Source organism: Theropithecus gelada, chromosome 7a (genome assembly GCF_003255815.1).
Source record: "Theropithecus gelada isolate Dixy chromosome 7a, Tgel_1.0, whole genome shotgun sequence".
Taxonomy (NCBI): domain Eukaryota; kingdom Metazoa; phylum Chordata; class Mammalia; order Primates; family Cercopithecidae; genus Theropithecus; species Theropithecus gelada.
The window spans coordinates 49,093,362-49,118,652 of record NC_037674.1 but is presented as its reverse complement, the minus strand read 5'-3'; the positions used below and the strand labels follow the sequence as shown (position 1 = coordinate 49,118,652).

At 40.7% G+C, this 25,291-nt stretch overlaps 1 protein-coding gene across 2 annotated transcripts in view; it reads right to left on the bottom strand.

The window, feature by feature from the left end:
• REC114 (REC114 meiotic recombination protein) overlaps positions 1-23,282 on the bottom strand; it is a 119,483-nt gene extending 96,201 nt beyond the window's left edge. Inside the window, exon 1 of one of the 2 annotated variants that reach the window (XM_025389937.1) lies at positions 23,094-23,282. In XM_025389937.1, the coding sequence (XP_025245722.1) occupies positions 23,094-23,252 (159 nt within the window). In that variant the 5' untranslated portion in view covers positions 23,253-23,282. The remainder of the gene's footprint in view (positions 1-23,093) is intronic. The other variant, XM_025389938.1, reaches the window with a different exon arrangement.
• Positions 23,283-25,291: the final 2,009 nt, after the last annotated feature.

The following is a 25,291-nucleotide window of genomic DNA, read 5'->3' as shown; positions in this document are numbered from 1 at the left end:
TATCCATTTCTTCTAGGTTTTCTAGTTTATTTGCGTAGAGGTGTTTATAGTATTCGCTGATGGCAGTTTGTATTTCTGCGGGGTCGGTGGTGATATCCCCTTTATCGATAATTTTTTATTGCGTCTATTTGATTCTTCTTTCTTTTCTTCTTTAGTAGTCTTGCTAGTGGTCTATTTTGTTGATATTTTCAAAAAAACAGCTCCTGGATTCATTGATTTTTTGAAGGGTTTTTTGTGTCTCTATCTCCTTCAGTTCTGCTCTGAGTCTTAGTTATTTCTTGCCTTCTGCTAGCTTTTGAATGTGTGTTTGCTCTTGCTTCTCTAGTTCTTTTAATTGTGATATTAGGGTGTCAATTTTAGATCTTTCCTGCTTTCTCTTGTGGGCATTTAGTGCTATAAATTTCCCTCTACACACTGCTTTAACTGTGTCCCAGAGATTCTGGTATGTTGTATCTTTGTTCTCATTAGTTTCAAAAAACATCTTTATTTCTGCCTTCATTTCATTATATACCCAGTAGTCGTTCAGGAGCAGGTTGTTCAGTTTCCATGTAGTTGAGCAGTTTTGAGTGAGTTTCTTAATCCTGAGTTCTAGTTTGATTGCACTGTGGTCGGACAGACAGTTTGTTATAATTTCTGTTATTTTATATTTGCTGAGGAGTGCTTTACTTCCAACTATGTGGTCAATTTTGGAGTAAGTGTGATGTGGTGCTGAGAAGAATGTATATTCTGTTGATTTGGGGTGGAGAGTTCTGTAGATGTCTATCAGGTCCACTTGGTGCAGAGCTGAGTTCAATTCCTGGATATCCTTGTTAATTTTCTGTCTTGTTGATCTGTCTAATGTTGACAGTGGGGTGTTAAAGTCTCCCATTATTATCGTGTGGGAGTCTAAGTCTCTTTGTAAGTCTCTAAGGGCTTGTTTTATGAATCTGGGTGCTCCTGTATTGGATGCATATATATTTAGGATAGTTAGCTCTTGTTGAATTGATCCCTTTACCATTATGTAATGCCCTTGTCTCTTTTGATCTTTGTTGGTTTAAAGTCTGTTTTATCAGAGACTAGGATTACAACCCCTGCCTTGCTTTCCATTTACTTGGTAGATCTTCCTCCATCCCTTTATTTTGAGCCTATATGTATCTCTGCACATGAGATGGGTCTCCTGGATACAGCAAACTGATGGGTCTTGACTCTTTATCCAATTTGCCAGTCTGTGTCTTTTCATTGGAGCATTTAGCCCATTTACATTTAAGGTTAATAATGTTATGTGTGAACTTGATCCTGTTATGATGATGTTAGCTGGTTATTTTGCTCATTAGTTGATGCAGTTTCTTCCTAGCATCACATGTCTTTACATTTTGGCATGTTTTTGCAGTGGCTGGTATCTGTTGTTCCTTTCCATGTTTAGTACTTCCTGCAGGAGCTCTTGTAGGGCAGGCCTGGTGGTGACAAAATCTCTCAGCATTTGCTTGTCTGTAAAGGATTTTATTTCTCCTTCACTTATGAAACTTAGTTTGGCTGGATATGAAATTCTGGGTTGAAAATTCTTTTCTTTAAGAATGTTGAATATTCACCCCCACTCTCTTCTGGCTTGTAGAGTTTCTGCTGAGAGATCTGCTGTTAGTCTGATGGGCTTCCCTTTGTGGGTAACCCGACCTTTCTCTCTGGCTGCCCTTAACATTTTTTCCTTCATTTCAACTTTGGTGAATCTGACAATTATGTGTCTTAGAACTGCTCTTCTCAAGGAGTATCATTGTGGTGCTCTCTGTATTTCCTGAATTTGAATGTTGGCCTGCCTTGCTAGGTTGGGGAAGTTCTCCTGGATAATATCCTGCAGAGTGTTTTCCAACTTGGTTCCATTCTCCCTGTCACTTTCAGGTACACCAATCAGACGTAGATTTGGTCTTTTCACATAGTCCCACATTTCTTGGATTCTTCGTTCATTTCTTTTTACTCTTTTTTCTCCAAACTTCTCTTCTCATTTCATTTCATTCATTTGATCTTCAATCACTGATACCCTTTCTTCCAGTTGATCAAATCGGTTACTGAAGCTTGGGCATTTGTCATGTAGTTCTCGTGCCATGGTTTTCAGCTCTATCAGGTCATTTAAGGACTTCTCTACAATGCTTATTCTAGTTAGTCATTCATCTAATCTTTTTTCAAGGTTTTTAGCTTCTTTGCAATGGGTTCAAACTTCCTCCTTTAGCTCGGAGAAGTTTGATCGTCTGAAGCCTTCTTCTCTCAACTCATCAAAGTCATTCTCCGTCTAGCTTTGTTCCGTTGCTGGTGAGGAACTGTATTCCTTTGGAGGGGGAGAGGCGCTCTGATTTTTAGAATTTTCTGCTTTTCTGCTCTGTTTTTTCCCCATTTTTGTGGTTTTATCTACCTTTGGTCTTTGATGATGGTGACGTACAGATGGGGTTTTGGTGTGGATGTCCTTTCTGTTAGTTTTCCTTCTAACAGTCAGGACCCTCAGCTGCAGGTCTATTGGAGTTTGCTGGAGGTCCACTCCAGACCCTGTTTGCCGGGGTATCAGCAGTGGAGGCTGCAGAAGAGTGAATATTGCTGAACAGCAAATGTTGCTGCCTGATCTTTCTTTTGGAAGCTCCATCTCAGAGGGGTACCTGGCCATGTGAGGTGTCAGTATGCCCCTGCTGGGGGGTGCCTCCCAGTTAGGCTACTCGGGGGTCAGGGACCCACTTGAGCAGGCAGTCTGTCCGTTCTGAGATATCAAACTCTGTGCTGGGAGAACCACTACTCTCTTCAAAGCTATCAGACAGGGACATTTAAATCTGCAGAGGGTTCTGCTGCCTTTTGTTTGGCTATGCCCTGTCCCCAGAGCTAGAATCTACAGAGGCAGGCAGGCCTCCTTGAGTTAAGGTGGGCTCCACCCAGTTTGAGCTTCCCGGCCACTGTGTTTACCTACTCAAGCTTCAGCAATGGCAGGCGCCTCTCCCCCAGCCTCACTGCCGCCTTGCAGTTAGATCTCAGACTGCTGTGCTAGCAATGAGGGAGGATCTGTGGGCGTGGGACCCTCCAAGCCAGGCGTGGGATATAATCTCCTGGTGTGCCGTTTGCTAAGAGCCTTGGAAAAGCACAGTATTCAGGTGGGAGTGACCCGATTTTCCAGGTGCTGTGTGTCACAGTTTCCCTTGGCTAGGAAAGGGAATTCCCTGACACCTTGCACTTCCCGGGTGAGGCGATGCCTCACCCTGCTTTGGCTCTCACTCGGTGGGCTGCACCTACTGTCCAATACACCTCAGTGAAACGAACTTGGTACCTCAGTTGGAAATGCAGAAATCACCCGTCTTCTGCGTCACTCACGCTGGGAGCTATAGTCTGGAGCTGTTCCTATTTGGCCATCTTGGAACCGCCCTCGGTTATGCTTTTGTAAAGTCCTTTCTCTTTTAGGGATATGACCTGAAATAATTACTGATAAAATGATATCATGTCTGGGATTTGCTTCAAAAGAACATGATGAGAAGGAAGTGGATATGATATAGATGAAACTAGACTAGCTGTGAGTTGGTAATTTTTTTTTTTTTTTTTTGAAACAGAGTCTCACTCTTGCCCACGCTGGAGTGCAGTGGCATGATCTTGGCTCACTGCAAGCTCTGCCTCCTGGGTTCACACCATTCTCCTGCCTCAGCCTCCTGAGTAGCTGGGACTCCAGGCACCTGCTACCATGCCCAGCTAATTTTTTGTATTTTTAGTGGAGACGGGGTTTCACCGTGTGAGCCAGGATGGTCTCGATCTCCTGACCTCATGATCCGCCTGCCTCAGCCTCCCAAAGTGCTGGAATTACAGGCGTGAGCCACCGCACCTGGCCTGAGTTGGTAATTCTTAAAGCTAGATGATGCACACATGTATCACTATATTATTCTGTCTGCCTTTGATTATGCTTGAAATGGTTTAGAATACAAATTGTTAGAGGCTTCCATGTTCTTTGTTGACTAGGTAGAATGAAGGTTAAGAAAAGCATTCAGTTTACCACAAAGGACAACAATACTGTATTTAGGATTTGAATATAATGTCCTAATTCTACAGAGACATTCCAATATCATAACACCTAACATAATCCAGGTATCTGAGAAAAAAAATTGCTTATTTCTGGCCCCTGGGAAATACCTTTAAAGACTGATAACTTTATGCTACAGGGATGTTCACATTAACACAATATGGAAAGCTTAAAGAAAAACGTTGGCTGGGCGCAATGGCTCACACCTGTAATCCCAGAATTTTGGGAGGCCAAGGCGGGTAGATCACAAGGTCAGGAGTCCAAGACCAGCCTGGCCAAGATGGTGAAACCCCATCTCTACAAAAAATACAAAAATTAGCCGGGCACAGTGGCAGGTGCCTGTAATCCCAGCTACTCAGGAGGCTAAGGCAGGAGAATCGCTTGAACTCGGGCAGCAGAGGTTGCAGTGAGCCAAGATTGCACCACTGCACTCCAGCCTGGGAGACAAAATGAGGCTCTGTCTCAAAAAAAAAAAAAAAAAAAAAAGAAAAAGAAAAACGTTATTTCTAATGACCAAATCATAACAGAAGACATTAATGTCAAGGAGTCACAGAGAACATACATAAAGTTTACATCTTCTCTTCATTCCAGTTGCCAGTCTAAACGTAGCTTAACATTGACATCAACCTGACCTCTGTCTATAGCAGTATTTTGCCATCAACACAGCAGCACACACAGATTTATTTGGAACCTCCCTATCACAAGCTTATACATCAGTTAAATAACAATAGCACAGCTTACCTATTGGTTAAAAAGAGAATCTTCTCAAAATTTACATGCATATGTTTGTGCAAGTCAGTACTATAAGAAAAATCTAAAATGAGGTAGAAAACAGTCAAAAGAATATGAAAATACAGAAAAGTATTCCAAATGTACTTACCCTAAATTATATCTACATGAAAGGTGAAAATAGTATTATTATTCAGATTGTGATGAATTAAATTATGTACTAGATTAAGGGTTTTGTTTTCTGCTTTTAAAACCCCTCAAAAAGTGTCACAGCTTTATATATAAAAAAGTTGCTCAAGTTGCTATTTTATGCAGTATAAAATATGAAAAATGTACAAAATTGCTAAGTAGGCTATCAACTGCCTTCCCACTGACTCTTGGTAGCAAGAGTCTCAAATTATTTCAACAAACTTGTAGAGTATATTATGCTAATAAAAGTGGTCCTGCCAAATACCAACTACCAAACAATAAAATTCAGCATTTTTTGGTGTTTCACAGAAATACAAAGTTTTAACTGTAACAATAAAAAAAAAATAGCAATAACACACAGACCTTCCCAGCAGCAAAAAAAGTAATCACATATATATATATGGAGAATTTTTTTCTTTTACAATGTACAAAAATTATCTCATGTATCAAAGCATGAGATATAATTCCCCTACTTTTACCACATATCCCTAAGAATAAGATTATTGATTATGAAATTATCCAGTCTTTTTAAACCCAATTACAAGAATTAACTTGATCACTTCTCTCAGTAGCCCTAAATAGACTAAATTTACTCAAAACACTTTACATGTAACAGAAGAATAAGTTCCTTATGTCTTTGAAATTACCAGTCAAGGCCACTCTGGTTTTCTATAACAAATATTCCCACAACATTTCTCCAACATGTTTAAAATATCCTTTAAACATTTCCCAGACTACTAAATCTGACAAAAATCACTAACTATACCAGAAAGTGGTAATTCCCGTTATCAAACCTATCCTAGGTCTCTGCAACTCTCACACTCACCTTTGGTATCTTCATAGGCATGCTCTTCTATTCATTCACAAAACCCACTTAAGCTTGTAACAGTTCCATTATTCAAATTATATTTCAAATTTGAGTTAAGGAAACACTTTATTTCTCAGATACAGTGCTGTCATTTGTGAAGTCAAAAACACCCTACATTGAAATAAGCAGGTACTTGAGCTTAATTGGCTAGCTCTTTCAGTAGAGATGCTTTAACCATCTCTAAACAGAGCCTTGCATACTGTCTGCCACATAGTGGGTAGAGAATAAATCCTAAAAATGAATGAATTTTAATACTCTTGGGCCTCATTCTAAACTGTAACTTCTCAGACTCCTTAAACCGCTAGGTTGAAAAGAATCTTCAGCTATTTGTCCAAATAAATTCTACCTTAAATCATGTTTCATAAACAAGCCATAGCCTCTATGAAAACTATGTCTGCCATACAATAAAATTTAGATTTTGTTTACTGAAGAAAGAGAGCAAAGACTGGTCCCAAGTTGGAAATATGTATTTATAAACTAATGCTTGGGAACAACTAATCATTTTGTCATAGAAAAAAAAAAATGTTAGAACATCAGTTATAAGGTTCTTCCTCAAAAGCCCATGCAATCTACAATGCACATGACATAATTCAATTAAACATAACAAAAAGTAAAAAAAAATTCCATATCAGTTAGGTGTAGCTTACAGTATGCTGCAGAAACTAACAACCCCCAAAAGCAAAGGTTTATTTCTCATTTACATTACCTATCCACTCTTATTCTACCTATCTTCATACTCTACCTCACACTGCCTATGTTTTCACTGTAGGACTTAGGCTAAGACAAAAGCCAATATCTGTAACACTGGCAAAGAAAAAGAATAAGATGAATCATGCACTGGGTCTTAAAGCTTCTGCCCATGACATTTGGTTCTGCTCACATTTCACTGGCCAACGCCAGTCATATAACACACTTAACTTCAAGAGGCCAGGAATATACAATCTGAGCATATTTGGTGAACAGTACTCATGACTACTACTTTATAAAAGACAATATCTGGAATTACAGCCAGGATCAAATTCCAGTTTTACCATTTAGAAGCACATTTAATTAGGGCCGGGAACCATGGCTCACACCTGTAATCCCAATACTTTGGGAGGCCAAGGTGGGTGGATCATTTGAGGCCAGGAGCTCAAGACCAGCCTGGTCAACATGGTGAAACCGTCTGTACTGAAAAAATACAAAAATTAGTTGGGCAGTAGTGGTGGGCAACTGTAATCCCAGCTACTCAGGAGGCTGGGGCAGGATAATTGCTTGACCATGGGAGGTGGAGATTGTCTGGGCGACAGAGTGAGAGTCTGGGCGACAGAATGAGATGCTGTCTCAAAAAAAAAAAAAAAAGTATACTTAATTACCTTATCTGTAAAATGTAAAATAAAAATTGTAATACTACCTTATAGGATTATCTGAAAGATTAAATGGTATGTGAGATCAGATGCTTAGCAGACTGTATGGCCTTGATTCATTCCTTCAATCAATATTTTGGGGGCATCTGCCAAGCAGTGTTCTAGGTATTAACATACAATAATTATGCATTAAATAGTTGTTTTTGTTATTCCAACCAGGGACTTAAAGAATAAGTCTTCATTTCCTAGCAGTCTCTAGATTCAGAAGAAAACTGTGTGGCAGACTGCCAGTTGCCCTCTAATATCCATTTTTCCTTCTTATGGGATAATAGAACCCTTAGTCTTTTAGCTAGACATATGAACTTGTGAAATACAGACCACATATACCAGCTGCCTGTGCAGCTAGGATGGCCACAGGTCTAAGTTCTGGCCACTGTGTTCTAGGAAAGTGTCGTGGTGGCTTACAGGAAACTTTCTGAAGAGACAGCAAGCATACACCTTTGTCCATTTCTTTATCCCCTCCTCCACAAGCTGTCTAGGATATTGATTCTATCTCAGACTGTGAGACCATGGCCATGCACAGCAGAGAACAAAGGAGCCTCAGTACCTGCCACTATAGTGCCATACCAGCTCTGGACTTTTATGTGGAAAATCATAAACTTTCATCTTATTTAATCCACTGTTATATTTTATGTCACTCAGAGCCTATCTTAATCTTAATACCAAATATTACCTGTTAACTCTTCAAAAAAAGCATGCTACATGAAAGAATAATAACTCTTGATGATACTCCTACATCTGCATAAGAGAACTAATACAGTAAGTGTCAGTGAATGGCAGAAGAAGCAACAGCTTGAGGAAAACCTGAGTTTTAAAATTTGTTCTTCCACTTCCTATATTACCCTTTGGCAAACTATTTACCCTAATTAGGCCTCAGTTTCTTGTCTATAAGATGGTAATGAGACCCAGGAAGTCTTAATGTGAGAATTAAATGGAAAGAGGTTTATGAAAATACTTTGTAACTTGAAAGTTCCATATAGTCTCAGTACCACTTTGTCAATTGTCCCCTCTTCACGGCCCTTTCTTCAGAATTGGGCCATGAAGACCAATTACAACTCATAAGGATCAATTAGAGAGCCACCCCAGAAGTTGATTCAATGAGCCTTGCACAGGAACCATGAAGCTGCATTTTCAAAAATCACCCCAAAAGACTGACGAAAGTTGTCTGCTCACCAGGAGGAATCTTACTCCAGTGATCAAGCCCCACCTATCCTTGTAATCCTGTACTAAAGTAACATAATATTTTAAGACTAAGTGAAGCACATAGTTCCATAGCATCTCTAATGCCTAGCTGAATGTCAAGACCTAGCAGATAATTTAATAATGCTTTGTTTGATGACCTGTAGTAGAAAAATAGAAAGTGGAACTGAATCAAAAGACTCACTATGGACTTCCTCTTCTGGCCAACAGGAATTAACAAGTACCTCCTTAACAGGTAATTTCATACCTCCTAAATGAAATAAAAAACCGAACAAATCAAAGGAAGCAACAGTTCTCAAGTCAATAGGTATCAGGTAATAAAGGACATAATTCCTGAGAAATTACAGAAAATGAAGGAAGTGAGCCCTACCACTGCCCCAGGTTACCTCTTGGAGCGAGTTTCTAGGTCAGATTGCAAGGATGATAAACCCAGGCAGAGCCTGGTGAGGTCTCATTGAGTTGAGGAGATGAAGCTTCAAGTCCTAGGAGGTCAGTGCAGCTCGAGTTTCCAGGACAAAACACCAGAGAAGAGAGACCTGTACAAAAGGGAGAACTCCAGACACTTGCAGAACCTCCTCCTCTGCTTCAGCTGAGTACTCATCAAGAAATATATGTGTGTCTGTGTGTGTGTGTGTGTGTGTAAGGAAACTGCTAGAGGGCAGGGAAAGGACCACCTGAAAGAATTTAAGGGAATAATCCCCAGAGCTCACACAGGACAGGGAATAGTGCCTGTTCTTAGTACAGAAAACAATTTACATTGAGTAAAATACTCTGAAGAGCTTTGCTCAGAAGTGGGAAAAATTAGCCCTAGTCCCACCTACTCTGGTCCCAGCTGACAAAGCTTAAAAGCAAGACTTGAAAGGATCAAACTGTTTCCAAATAACTTATCTGGAAAAAAAAAAAAAAAAAGCTCAGAAACACAGAAATACAAAAATACCCTGTACCCAACAAAGTAAAATTCACAACATTAGGCCTGCAATAAAAAATAATCAAGCATACAAAGAACTATTTTACTGTTTTAAATTTTCCTTTAAAACAAAGAAAAAACTGTTATTTTTGTCATTTTTTATCCTGTGTGTTGATCTCAAAATTCTTCATCCACATAATTGAATTGCTGCACTCCATATAAAATATTAATACTTTTAAGGCAAACAGCATAGAGCTTAGAAGCACAGACTTTAAAGACAAGAAAAGGAGGGTCTAAATTCTTTCTTTTCAACTTTGTGTTCCTGGGAAAGCCGCTGAACCTGAATTTCAGTTCACTTATCTATGAAATGGGTATAATAATATTCGCTTCATAGGGCTCCTATAAAAAATATACCAAAGCAAATGATAAATAATAGCTATCATTTAATAATTATCACATTATCACAAGAAAAATTACCACACCCATACATTCAAACATTTACTAAGCACCTATCATATACTTGGTATTATGTAGGCAATAGGAATACAAAAGAAAAAAGAACACTGTTAAGAAGATCCAAAATATATCTTACGTTGAATCCACATTTAAAAGTTCATTCCAAGTACAAACTTCACATTCTATTTCTTAATTTCTAAGTAGGGCAATTATTTTAAGTTCCTCCTATAAAAAAGAATTTTTTCCCTTTGAAACGAAAAAAAAAAAAACTAAGAAGTTGTCAGGTTCAACCAATTAGGGCATGTCTGAGAAATCCTTGAAATCTGAAAAACATGGTAAAACTTTAACAGCAACCTGCAATTAACAGTGCCTTTCAAATTAGTCTACTTATTAGTAGACTAAATTATATTCAGACATAAATACATAAAATGGACCAATCTGTTATTATATCTTTTCAGAAAGGCTGAGCCAACAGATGTAAGGAACTAACATTTGCTCATTCCACTTAAATGATGACAGATGGCTTAAATATTAACCCTATTAATAAAACATTTGCATAGTCATTATGAATTTGATTGCCTTACCTCATAACTCTATAAATTCATTCATTTTATCAATTTTACAATATGGCTATCATTTCATTCAAGATATTCTAAACCCCTACCTCTCAAAGTGTGGTCCTTGAACCAACAGCACCTGTGTCACCCGGGAGCTTGTTAGAACTAGAATCTTACTCCTCATACCAGACCTATTCTGGCTGAGTCAGAATTTGCATTTTTAACAAAATCCCCAGATGATTTCTATGCACATTAAGGTCTGGGTAGCATAGCTCTAAACCACTGGGTTTTCAGTGTGTGGTGTGCGTGTGTGCGTGAGTGCGTGTGTGTGTGTATTACAAAGTTTATTTGCTTCCAAATTGTGTTTATCTCTACATAGTGTCTTTTAATAAGATTAATTCAATCCAAAGAAGTAAATCAAATCAGTATACATAATGAACTATATTTCTCTATAAAATATTTTAGATATTTTATATATAATATTCTTTCTGTCTCAGAATTGATCTTCCCTCTCAACTAGGACTTGGAGTCTTAGTAGTCTTGTTGTACTATTCATTTTTTCTCTTGAGTTGACATTTTTGTCTCAGCATATAAAGCCATTGTGATGAACGTTTTCTCTGTAATTAAACAACTATAGAGAACAGTACCAGGAGAACGGATTCTCCCATAATCAGAAAAAATCAAAGAACTCAAAATAAGTTCAACCAAGATTGAATTCAAAAGTTCCCTAAAGAAAAAACAACTAAAATGGCTCTATCCTCCACAATAATATATTTTTATGCTTTACCTAACCTCTTTTTTTACTGCAGGTACCACATATTTTTAAAATAAAAAATTCACATGAGACTTAGAGAGTACAGTTCTTTAGATGGCTCATCTTTTATTATTATTATTGCACAATAGTCCCAGTGCCCATAAAATAGAACAAATCTTGTTTTCTCTTTCGTTTTTTCAAAAAAAAAAAAAAATGACAGACCTAGGCTGAAACTGATCACAGCGGGTAGGATGGTTCCGCACAGATTCAAAGGAAGGTACAAATGTTCAGTTTTCAAAAGCACTGCAAAAGCCAACCTCATCTCTTGTCACTGTAGCTGTGGCTTTATGCCAAACATTTGAAAACTGTTAAAAGCACTGTGCCTTATAAGCAATTATGAAGAGCTTTGCAAAGAGAAGTAAAAAAACTGGAATAACAATCAACTCCTTAGAATGGTCAAATGTCCTGGCCTCTGGGTTGCAGGATAAGAACTTAAGAATTATTCAGCTGCACCCAACACAGATGCCTCAGGAGAAAGGGTTTAAAGAGTGTTATGAGAAGGTATCAAGGAATCTGTGGAGCAGTCTCAAAAATTAAATATGTCATCAAACATTCCCAGCTTTTTATAAGATCCAATTATAGGTCAGTCATCCTTATATTTAACTCTTTCTTCACCTCATTTTGTATTTCAGCCTATATCACTTTTCAGGATACAGGGTTTCAAAACAGTACAACTAGGAATTTAATGACTTTTTATGGTCCTAGATATACTGATTTCAATCTTGAAGGAGTGCCCCTGGCTCTAATATTCTAGAATGTGGTGAATAATTCATTGTGCCCTTTCTCTAATCACATTCACAGCCAAGCATCTCAGAAGAACTGTCTGTGCACGTTGGCTCCATTTCCTCACCTATCAGTCATTCTTTACCTTACTCCTATCTGGCTGCCATTCCCTTCACTCCACTTAAATTTCTCTTGGTAAAGACCAATAAGCACGTTCATGCTGCTGAACTGGATATCCCTTAGTCATCATGTTTCTTCATTTTGCAGCATCATTCAACAAAGTGAATCAATCACTCTTTCCCCTGGAAATAACTCTCTTTAGCACTGATAAAACTTCATTATCTTGGGTGCTTCTCAACTCTCTGTCCCTTGTCAATCTTTTATTTATTTATTTACTTTATTTATTTTTGTGTTTTCTTTTTTCAAATTATAGTTTAAGTTCTGGGGTACATGTGCAGAATGTGCAGGTTTGTTACATAGGTATACACGTGCCATGGTGGTTTGCTGCACCCATCAACCTGTCATCTACATTAGGTATTCCTCCTAATGCTATCCCTCCCCCAGCTCCCCAACCCTCCTACAGGCCCCAGTGTGTGATGCCCCACAGCCCATGTCCATGTGTTCTCATTGTTCAACTCCCACTTATAAGTGAGAACATGCAGTGTTTGGTTTTCTGTTCTTGTGTTAGTTTGCTGAGAATGATGGTTTCCAGCTTCATCCATGTCCCTGCATAGGACACGAACTCATTCTTTTTTATGGCTGCATAGTATTCCATGGTATATATGTGCCACATTTTCTTTATCCAGTCTATCATTGATGGGCATTTGGGTTGGTTCCAAGTCTTTGCTATTGTGAACAGTGCTGCAATAAACATACATGCACATGTATCTTTAGAGTAGAATGATTTATAATCCACTGGGTATATGCCCAGTAATGGGATTGCTGGGTCAAATGGTATTTCTAGTTCTAGATCCTTGAGGAATTGCCACACTGTCTTCCACAATAGTTGAACTAATTTATACTCCTACCAACAGCGTAAAAGCGTTCCTATTTCTCCATATCCTCTCCAGCACCTGTTGTTTCCTGACTTTCTAATGATCACCATTCTAACTGGCATGAGATGGTATCTCATTGTGGTTTTTGATTTGCATTTCTCTAATGACCAGTGATGATGAGCTTTTTTCATATATTTGTTGGCTGCATAAATGTCTTATTTTGAGAAGTGTCTGTACATATCCTTCGTCCACTTTTTGATGGGGTTGACTTTTTCTTGTAAATTTGTTTGAGTTCTTTGTAGATTCTGGATATTAGCCCTTTGTCAGATGGATAGATTACAAAAACTTTCCCCCATACTATAGGTTGCCTGTTCACTCTGACGATAGTTTCTTTTGCTGTGCAGAAGCTCTTTAGTTTAATGAGATCCCAGTTGTCAATTTTGGCTTTTGTTGCCATTGCTTTTGGTGTTTTAGTCATGAAGTCTTTGCCCATGCCTGTGTCCTGAATGGTATTGCCTAGGTTTTCTTCTAGGGTTTTCATGGTTTTCGGTCTTACATTTAAGTCTTTAATCCATCTTGAGTTGATTTTTGTATAAGATGTAAGGAAAGGATCCAGTTTCAGCTTTCTGCATATGGCTAGCCAGTTTTCCCAACACCATTTATTAAATAGGGAATCCTTTCCCCATTGCTTGTTTTTGTCAGGTTTGTCAAAGATCAGACGGTTATAGATGCGTGGTGTTATTTCTGAGGCCTCTGTTCTGTTCCACTGGTCTATATATCTGTTTTGGTACCAGTACCATGCTGTTTTGGTTACTGTAGCCTTGTAGTATAGTTTGAAGTCAGGTAGCATGATGCCTCCAGCTTTGTTCTTTTGGCTTAGGATTGTCTTGTCTATGCGGGCTCTTTTTTGGTTCCATATGAACTTTAAAGTAGTTTTTTCCAATTCTGTGAAGAAAGTCAATGGTAGCTTGATGGGGATAGCACTGAATTTGTAAATTACTTTGGGCAGAATGGCCATTTTCATGATATTGATTCTGCCTATCCATGAACATGGAATGTTTTCCCATTTGTTCCTTGAAGACGTCCTTCACATCCCTTGTAAGTTGTATTCCTAGGTATTTCATTCTCTTTGTAGCAATTGTGAATGGGAGTTCACTCATGATTTGACTCTCTGTTTGTCTGTTATTGGTGTATAAGGATGCTTGTGATTTTTGCACATTGATTTTGTATCCCGAGACTTTGCTGAAGTTGCTTATCAGTTTAAGGAGATTTTGGGCTGAGACGATGGGGTTTTCTAAATATACAATCATGTTATCTGCAAACAGAGGCAATTGACTTCCTCTTTTCCTATTTGAATACCCTTTATTTCTTCCTCTTGCCTGATTGCCCTGGCCAGAACTTCCAATACTATGTTGAATAGGGGTGGTGAGAGAGGGCATCCTTGTCTTGTGCCAGTTTTCAAAGGGAACACTTCCAGTTTTTGCCCATTCAGTATGATATTGGCTGTGGGTTTGTCATAAATAGCTCTTACTATTTTGAGATACATTCTTTCAATACAGAATTTATTGAGAGTTTTTAGCATGAAGGGCTACTGAATTTTGTCAAAGGCCTTTTCTGCATCTATTGAGATAATCAAGTGGTTTTTGTTATTGGTTCTATTTACGTGATGGATTATGTTTATTGATTTGTATACATTGAACCAGTCTTGCATGCTAAGGATAAAGCTGACTTGATCGTGGTGGATAAGCTTTTCGATGTGCTGCTGAATTTGGTTTGCCAGCATTTTATTGAGGATTTTCGCATCAATGTTCATCAGGGATATTGGCCTGAAATTTTTTTGTTGTTGTTGTGTCTCTGCCAGGTTTTGATATCAGGATGATGCTGGCTTTGTAAAATGAGTTAGGGAGGATTCCCTCTTTTTCTATTGTTTGGAATCGTTTCACAAGGAATAGTACCAGCTCCTCTTTGTACCTCTGGTAGAATTCAGCTGTAAATCCGTCTGCTCCTGGACTTGTTTTGGTTGGTAGGCTCTTAATTACTGCCTCAATTTCAGAACTTATTATTGGTCTATTCAAGGATTTGACTTCTCCCTGGTTTAGTCTTGGGAGGGTGTATGTGTCCAGGAATTTATCCATTTCTTCTAGATTTTATAGTTTATTTCATAGAGGTGTTTATAGTATTCTCTGATGGTAGTTTGCATTTCCATGGGATCAGTGATGATAGCCCCTTTATCATTTTTTATTGTATCTATTTAATTCTTCTCTTTTTTCTTTTTTATTAGTCTGGCTAGCAGTCTATCTATTTTGTTGATCTTGTCAAAAAACCAGCTCCCAGATTCACTGATTTTCTGAAGGGTTTTTCGTTTCTCTGTCTTCTTCAGTTCTGCTCTGATCTTAGTTACTTCTTGTCTTCTGCTAGCTTTTGCATTTGTTTGCTCTTGCTTCTCTAGTTCTTTTAATTGTGATGTTAGGGTGCTGACTTTAGATCTTTCCTGCTTTCTCTTGTGGGCATTTAGTGCTATAAATTTCCCTCTACACACTGCTTTAAATGTGTCCCAGAGATTCTGGTATGTTGTGTCTTTGTTCTCATTGGTTTCAAAGAATATCTTTATTTCTGCCTTCATTTTGTTATTCACCCAGTAGTCATTCAAGAGCAGGTTGTTCCATTTCCATGTAGTCAAGCAGTTCTGAGTGACTTTCTTAGTCCTGAGTTCTAATTTTATTGCACTGTGGTCTGAGAGACTGTTTGTTATGATTTCCATTCTTTTGCATTTGCTAAGGAGTGTTTTACTTCCAATTATGTGGTCAATTTTAGAATAAGTGTGATGCGGTGCTGAGAAGAATGTATATTCTGTTGATTTGGGGTGGAGAGTTCTGTAGATGTCTATTAGGTCCGCTTGGTCCAGAGCTGAGGTCAAGTCCTGGATATCCTTGTTAATTTTCTGTCTCATTGATCTACTATTGACAGTGGGGTGTTAAAGTCTTCCACTATTATTGTGTGGGAGTCTAAGTCTCTTTGTAGGTCTCTAAGAACTTGCTTTATGAATCTGGGTGCTCCTGTATTGGGCGCATATATATTTAGGATAGTTAGCTCTTCTTGTTGCATTGATCCCTTTACCATTATGTAATGCCCTTGTCTCTTTTTATCTTTGCTGGTTTAAAGTCTGTTTTATCAGAGACTAGGATTGCAACCCCTGCTTTTTTTTTTTTTCTTTCCATTTGCTTGGTGAATATTCCTCCATCTCTTTATTTTGAGCCTATGTGTGTCTTTGCACATGAGATGGGTCTCCTGAATACAGCACACTGATGGGTCTTGACTCTTTATCCAATTTGCCCATCTGTGCCTTTTAATTGGGGCAGTTAGCCTGTTTACATTTAAGGTTAATATTGTTATGTGTGAATTTGATCCTGTCATCATGATGTTAGCCGGTTATTTTGCCCATTAGTTGATGCAGTTTCTTCATAGCATCAGTGGTCTTTATAATTCGGTATGTTTTTGCAGTGGCTGGTCCTGGTTCATGTTTAGTGCTTCCTTCAGGAGCTCTTGTAAGGCAGGCCTGGTGGTGACAAGATCTCTTAGCATTTGCTTGTCTGTAAAGGATTTTATTTCTCCTTTGCTTATGAAGCTTAGTTTGGCTGGATATGAAATTCTGGATTGAAAATTCTTCTTTAAGAATATTGAATACTGGCCCTCACTTTCTTCTGGCTTGTAGGGTTTCTGCCAAGAGATCTGCTGTTAGTCTGATGGGCTTCACTTTGTGGGTAACCCAACCTTTCTCCCTGGCTGCCCTTAACATTTTTTCCTTCATTTCAACGTTGGTGTATCTGACGATTATATGTCTTAGGGTTGCTCTTCTCGAGCAGTATCTTTCTGGTGTTCTCTGTATTTCCTGAATTTGAATGTTGGCCTGCCTTGCTAGGTTGGGGAAGTTCTCCTGGATAATATCCCGAAGAGTGTTTTCCAACTTGGTTCCATGCTCCCCATCACTTTCAGGTACACCAATCAAACATAGATTTGGTCTTCTCACATAGTCCCATATTTCTTGGAAGCTTTGTTCATTTCTTTTCACTCTTTTTTCTCTAACTTTGTCTTCTCGCTTTATTTCTTTGAGTTGATCTTCAATCTCTGATATCCTTTCTTCTGCTTGATTGATTCAGCTATTGATACTTGTGTATAATTCATGAAGTTCTCGTGCTGTGTTTTTCAGCTCCATTGGGTCATTTGTGTTCTTCTCTAAACAGGTTATTCTAGTTAGCAATTCAACTAACCTTTTTTCAAGGTTCTTAGCTTCCTTGCATTGGGTTAGAACATGCTCCTTTAGCTCGGAGGAGTTTGTTATTACCCACCTTCTGAAGCTTGCTTCTGTCAGTTTGTCAAACTTATCGTCCATCCAGTTTTGTTCCCTTGCTGGAGAGTTGTTGTGATCTTTTGGGGGTGAAGAGGTGTTCTGGTTTTTGGAATTTTCAGCCTTTTTAAGCTGGTTTCTCCACATCTTTGTAGATTTATCTACCTTCAGTCTTTGATGTTGGTGACCTTCGAGTGAGGTCTCTGAGTGGACATTCTTTTTGTTGATGTTGATACTATTCCTTTCTGTTTGTTAGTTTTCCTTCTAACAGTCAGGCCCCTCTGCTGCAGGTCTGCTGGAGGTCCACTCCAGACCCTGTTTGCCTAGGTATCACCAGCGGAGGCTGCAGAACAGGCTGCTGCCTGTTCCTTCCTCTGTAAGCTTCATCCCAGAGGGGCACCCACCAGATGGCAGCCAGAGCTCTCCTGTATGAGGTATCTGATGGCCCCTACTGGGAGGTGTCTCCCAGTAGAAGACACAAGGGTCAGGGACCCACTTTAGGAGGCAGTGTGTCCCTTATCAGAGCTCAAACACTGTGCTAGGAGATCTACTGCTCTCTTCAGAGCTGTCAGGCAGGGACGTTTAAGTCTGCTGAAGCTGCGCCCACAGCCACCCCTTCCTTCCCCCAGGTGCTCTGTCCCAGGGAGATGGGGGTTTTATTTATAAGTCCTTGACTGGGCTGCTGCCTTTTTTTCAGAGATGTCCTGCCCAGAGAGGAGGAATCTAGAGAGACAGTCTGGCTGCAGCAGCCTTGCTGAGCTGTCGTGGGCTCCACCCAGTTCAAACTTCCTGGTGGCTTTGTTTACACTGTGAGGGTAAAACCGCCTACTCAAGCTTCAGCAATGGCAGACACCCCTCCCTCCACCAAGATGGAGCATCCCAGGTCAACCTCAGACTGCTGTGCTAGCAGTGAGAATTTCAAGCCAGTGGATCTTAGCTTGCTGGCTCCATGGGGGTGGGACCCGCTGAGCCAGACCCCTTGGCTCCCTGGCTTAAGCCCCCTTTCCAGGGGAGTGAACAGTTCTGTCTCACTGGCTTTCCAAGTGCCACTAGCGTATGGAAAAAACAAAAACAAAAAAAACAAAAAAAAACCAAACCACTCCTGCAGCTAACTCGGTGTCTGTCCAAACGGCCACCCAGTTTTGTGCTTGAAACTCAGGGCCCTTGGTGGGGTAGGCGCCAGAGGGAATCTTCTCATCTGTTGGTTGCGAAGACCATGGGAAAAGTGCAGTATCTGGGCCAGAGTGCACCATTCCTCCCAGTACAGTCTCTCACAGCTTCCCTTGGCTGTGGGAGGGAGATACCCAGAACCCGTGTGCTTCCCAGGTAAGGCGATGCCCTACCCTGCTGTGGCTCGCCCTCCATGGGCTGCACTCCCTGTCCAACCAGTCCCAATGAGATAAACCAGGTACCTCAGTTGGAAATGCAGAAATCACCCGCCTTCTGAGTTGATCTTGCTGGAAGCTGCAGATTGGAGCTGTTCCTCCTATTCAGCCATCTTGTTATTGTGTTTTCCTATTTATTTATTTATTTATTTATTTATTTATTTATTTATTTTGAGATGGAGTCTCACTCTGTTGCCCAGGCTGGAGTGCAGTGGCACAATCTTGGCTCACTGCAACCTCTGTCTCCTGGGTTCAAGGGATTCTCCTGCCTCAGCCTCCCAAGTAACCTCGGGTTTCACCATGTTGGCCAGGCTGATCTGACCTCCTGACCTCAAGTGATCCACCCATCTTGGCCTCCCAAAGCGCTGGGATTACAGGGATGAGCCACTGTGCCAGGCCTCTTGTCAATCTTCTCTGGGGCTCTGTCCCCTCTACCCAACTTACAAATGTTGGATTACCTTTAAGCTTGGTCCCGAATCTCACCTAATCCCATGACTATAAATATCACTTTTATGCTGATGACTTGCACCTTTACATTTCCAGCCCAGATCTTCCTTCTGAGTCTAGGCCAATATACCCAACTATCTATCCAATATCTCCACTTGGATGCTTCACAATCTTATCAAATTCAATACATCCAAAACTGAAATCTTGGATTATTTTTCCCTCACTGTTCCTCCTCCAGTGTTTCCCATTCTCCAACCATCTACTCAGTTGCTTCTGCTAGAAACCCAGAAGTCCTTTATTCTTGCCACTCATATACAATCAAGTACCAAGCCTTTTCATTTTGGTCTCCAAAATATATTCCTAATATTCCTATCTCTACTGCCATGCCCTTAGTCTAAGCCATCATCATCTCTTGCCTATAACACTGCAATAGCATTCTATATGATCTTTCTGAATCCACTCATATTCCCCTCCAATTCCATCTTCACACCACAACCAGAGTGATCTTTCAAAGACGAAAATGCCTCTGCCCAAAACTCTTCGGTGGCTTCCCACTGGATTTATAATAATGTTCACAAGGCACCTGCCTACCTCTTCAGACAGGCTTATCTCAAGCTACCATTTCCCTTATTCTCTAAGCACCAGATTTGTTAGCCTTCTCACTATACATTACACATGCAGAGGTTTTTCAGGTATGTTGTGGCCTCTGTACAGGTTGTGGGATTTTTATTTTATTTTATTTTATTTATTTATTTTTGAGACAGTCTTGCTCTGTCACTCAGGTTGCAGTGCAGTGCCACGATCTCAGCTCACTGCAACCTCCACCTCCCAGGTTCAAGTGATTCCCCGCCTCAGCCTCCTGAGTAGCTGGGACTACAGGCAAGCACCAACCACTACACCTGGGTAATTTTTGCATTTTTAGTAGAGGCGGGGTTTTGCCATGTTGGCCAGGCCGGTCTCAAACTCCTGACCTCAGGTGATCCACCCACCTCAGCCTCCCAAAGTGCCTGGATTACAGGCCTGAGCCATCACGCCCAGCTACCTGGGACCTTTATTCTCTTTAATTCTTCTCCTACCTACTGCTGCCCAAAATACACAAACATGTATGCATGTGTGCACACATGTGACATACATGTATGTGTATAATCCAAAATCCCAGATTCCGCATCCAGTAGTCAAACCAGACAAAAGGGAACTGAATGACTGGCAACCCATGGTGTTAAAACATACCACTAGAACAAAATAATAATAATAGCAAACCCCTATGTGACTTAACACATACTAGGCACTATTTTAGGTGATTGATACGTATTAGCTTATTCAATGCTCAAAATAATCCTATGAAGTAGGTACAGGCACACTTCCCTTTACTGTACTTTGCTTTATTGCACTTCACAGATATTACATTTTTTACAAATTGAAGGTTTGTGACAACCCCACATCAATCAAGTCTCTCAGTGCCATTTTTCTAACAGCATGTGTTCACTTCATGTCTCTGTATCATATTTTGGTAATTTTCACAATATTTCAAGCTTTTTCATTATTATTATATCTGATGGTGATCTGTGATCACCATTGTTACTATTGTACTGATGTTACTATTGCAGTTGTTCTGGAGTGCCACAAACCATGCCCATAGAAGATAGTGAACTTAATCAATAAATGATATGTATATTCCAACTGCTCCATCCACCAGCCTTTGCTCTGTCTCTCTCCCTCTCCCTGGTCCTCACTATTCTGAGACGTAACAATATTGAAATCCAGTCAGTTAATAACCCTACAATGGCCTCAAAGTGTTAAGGTGAAAGGAAAAATCACACATCACTCATTTTAAATCAAAAGCTAGAAATGATTAAGCTTAGCAAGGAAGGTATGTTGAAAGCCAAGATAAGTCAAAAGCTAGACCTCTTATGCCAGTTAGCCAGGTTGTAAATGCAAAGGAAAAGTTCTTAAAGGAAATTAAAAATGCTATTCCAGTGAACACAGGAATCGCAAGTGGAACAGCCTTATTTCTGAAATGGAAAAAGTTGTAATGGTCTGCATAGAAGATCAAACCAGTCACAACATTCCCTTAAGCCAAAGCCTGATCTGATTTTTTAACATATTCAAAACAGCCTTCTCTTAGAAGAAGAGGCCATCTAGGATGTTCATAGCTAAAGAGGAGAAGTCAATGACTGGCTTCAAAGTTTCAAAGGGCAGGCTGACTCTTGCATTAGGGGCTAATCCCACTGGAGACTCTAAATTGAAGCCAATGCTCATTTACCATTCTGAAAGTCCTAGGGCCCTTAGGAACTGTGCTAAATCTACTCTGCCTGTGCTCTATAAATAGAACAACAAAGTCTGGATGATAGCACAATTGTTTATAGCATGGTTTACTGAATATTTTAAGCCCACTGTTGAGACCAACTGCTCAGAAAAAAAGATTCCTGTCAAAATATTAATGTTCATTAACAAGGCACCTGGTCACCCAAGAGCTTGGATAGAGATGTACAAAGAGATGAATGTTGTTTTCATGCCTGCTAACACAACATTCATTCTGCAACCCATGATCAAGGAGTAATTGTCAGCTTTTAAGTCTTATTATTTAAGAAATACATTTTATAAGGCTATAGCTTCTATAGCTAGTGATTCCTCTGATGGATCTGGGCAGTTAATTGAAAACATCTGAAAAGGATTCACCATTCTAGATACCATTAAGAACATTTGTGATTCATGGGAGGAGGTCAACATATCAACATTAACAGGAATTTGGAAGAAGTTGATTCCAACCCTCACGCATGACTTTTGAGGGGTTCAAGATTTCAGCGGAGGCAGGAACTGCAGATGTGTAGAAAGAGCAAGAGAACTAGAATTGGAAGTGAAGCCTGAAGATGGGACTGAATTGCTATAATCTTATGATAAAACTTGAAGAGATGAGGAGTTACTTTTTATGGATGAGCAAAGAAAGTGGTTTACTAAGATGGAATCTACTCATGGTGAAGATGGTGTGAACATTGCTGAAATGACAGCGAAGTATTTAGAATATCACATAAACTTAGTTGATAAAGCAGCAGCAAAATTTGAGAGGATTAACTCCAATTTTGAAAGAAGTTCTACTGTGGGTAAAAATGCCATTAAACAGCATTGCATGCTACAGAGCAATCTTTCCTGAAAGGAAGAGGCAATCCATGTGACGAACTGAATTGTTGTCTTATTTTAAGAAATTGCCACAGCAACCCCAACCTTGGGAAATCACCACTCTGATCAGTCAGCAGCCACCAGCATGAAGCAAGACCCTCCAGCGGCAAAAAGACTGACCTGCTGAAGGCTCAGGTGAGTGTTAACATTTTTTAGCAATAAAGTATTCTCGAATCAAGGTATATACATTTTCCTTTTAGACATAATTCTTTTAGACAAGTTAATAGACTACAGTATAGTGCAAACATAGGTTTTATATGCACTGAGAAGCCAGAAAGTTCGTAACTTGCTTTATTGTGATGATCTGGAACTGAACACCAGTATTTCTGAGGGCCTGTACTATTATATTATTATCTCTATTTTAAGACAAAGTGAATAAGGCATAGAGAGGTTAAGTAACTAAAGCAAGGTCACAAATTCACTGGCAACGCGAGGATTCAAATCTAGACCTGTGTGAGTGCTTGGTTACGGGATGACTCAGTTGTCCCTTCTGTAATTAGTTATTTGGATAAATAGTGTATTCTCCACTAAACTAAAAACATCAATAAGGGTGGGGAGCGTTTATATCTTGCTCACTGCTCCATCCCTAGCACCCCGAATAGAGTCTAGCACATACTTGACGCTCAATAAATACACATGAATATATGAATGTTTACTACTCCCTTGCATAATTATTTTGAGACTGTAAAGGTTCCAACCATGTCTCCTACTGCTATGTATGTATTTTCTATCTTAGTTGTCGGCCTGGCCATTCCCCAACATGCCTGGCAGTCGCTTGGTGTCCCTTTGGCATCGCTTCAGGGCACTGGCCCCGTATATATGTAGAGCCTCCCCTCCTCAGGGCTCTGGGCGCCTCAGGAATATTCCCGCCTTTGGGCCTCACCTTCCATGTGGGGCAAGGGGCTGTCCCAGCTTCCTGGCGTGGCCCAGGTGGGTCTCTGGTGTTTGAGGGTATGCAGCGGGCGTACCGCTGCAGAGGCCACTCTGTCGCTTCTTCTCCGGTAAGCCCGAGGCTCAAGGGTACTTTTCCTGCCTCCGCCATGTCCGCCCTCACCACACGCACAGCCGGCGGGGACCTGCCAATCTGGTATCCAACCAATCAGTAAGCAGAACGCCCCAAGGCCCACCCTCCCGTTCAATGGAAGCCAATTGGCAGGCTCCGAAGATTCCAGCCTAGGGCATTTCCGGGCCTAGGGGGGGTCTCTCTTGACCTTGGGCACCGAGATGGTCACTTCTTTCTTTTTTTTTTTTTTTTTTGAGACGGAGTCTAGCTCTGTCGCCCAGGCTGGAGTGAGTGGCGCGATCTCAGCTCACTACAAGCTCCGCCTCCCGGGTTTACGCCATTCTCCTGCCTCAGCCTCCTGAGTAGCTGGGACTACAGGCGCCCGCCACCTCGCCCGGCTAGTTTTTTGTATTTTTTTAGTAGAGACGGGGTTTCACCGTGTTCGCCAGGATGGTCTTGATCTCCTGACCTCGTGATCCGCCCCTCTCGGCCTCCCAAAGTGCTGGGATTACAGGCTTGAGCCACCGCGCCCGGCCGTCACTTCTACGTTGTAGGGCGGTCGTGACTCTTATTAGTGGAAGTTGAAGTCGCGCTTGCACAGCATTCGGGCCCACACCTTCCCTCGGGCAGCCCATGTCAACTTCTGCAGCTCTGAGTCTGAGAAGTTTCCCAAACTGGCTGACTCCCTGTAACCTACACACTGGGACTAGGCTGGTAGTTGAGGCTGCCTGGACACACGCGTTTCCCTTCCTCAGAGCGGCCTTTCAGAAGACAGTGTCCCCACTTCACCTCACACCCACCACAACAAAGCCCCAGTTCCACACGCCATTCAGGAGACCCGGTTACTTCCTCATCATCCATCCTGCCGCTCCTCGACGTTCCCTGCCACCCGACAGTCAATTTTTCACCGAAAGAGAGGAGCAGATGGGTGGGGGCTGCCAGCAGCAAAAGATGTGCCTACATCCAACAGCAGATGCAATGAAATGACATTTCTGAGTGATTTATAGGCGGCAAAGCACTTACACATCTGTTATTTCCTTTATCCTCCCAACAACCTTGTGGTGAATTAAAGAAGCAAAATGGGGATTATTACCCCTATCTAATAGATGGAGGCAAAATAAGGTCCAGTGACCCGGCACAGTGGCTCACCCCTGTAATCCCAGCACTTTGGGACGCCGAGGCGGGCGGATTGCCTGAGCTCAGGAGTTCGAGACCACCCTGGGCAACATGGTGAACCCCGTCTCTACTAAAATACAAAAACTTAGCCAGGCGTGGTGGCGCACGCTTGTAACTCCAGCTACTCGGTAGGCTGAGGCACAAGAATTGCTTGAGCCCCAGAGGCGGAGGTTGTAGTGAGCCGAGATTGTCACACTGCACTCCAGCTTGGGCTGCAGAGTAAGACTCTGTCTCATAAAATAAAATAATCTAGAGAGTAGATGTGGTTTGTCCAAGGTTACACAATCAGTGAACGACAGAGCCAGAGTAGAGCTGTGGATTCCACAATATCCATGTGTCCACCTCATTTGCAAAGAATTTAGATATTCATGCAATCTATGTCAAGTTAGAAGCAAAGTATACAGAGGGTAGAGACTATGCTAACCAAATACATAAAATAGAATTAAAACACAAACAATGTTTAAAGCTATGTATACCAAAGGATATTCAATTCATAGACAATGGTTGGATAGGTGGTAATTTATTCACTCTACAAAGCATCAATTAAATATCTACAGTGTGCAAACAGCTATGCTAGTCACCATAGGGGCTACAGAAATGGATAAGCCATGTATCTAACCTTCTGGGACCACAGGATCTAATAAGGAAGACAAACAAGGTGCAAATATACCCATGACACCTGACAGTTAATGCCACCGGAAAGGTACAAACCATGTGCTCTCAGGGTTCAAATGAAGTAAAAATCTTCCGAATAGGGAGTGGCAGTGGTATTCGAGTTAGGACTTGAAGGGTGAGAAAAATTTCCCAAGGGAAGATGGCAGGAACTGTTGTTCCATGTGAAGGAGAAGTTGAGGAGTAAAGTTGTGGAAATGAGGATAATGACATGACTAGCTAGAATGCAA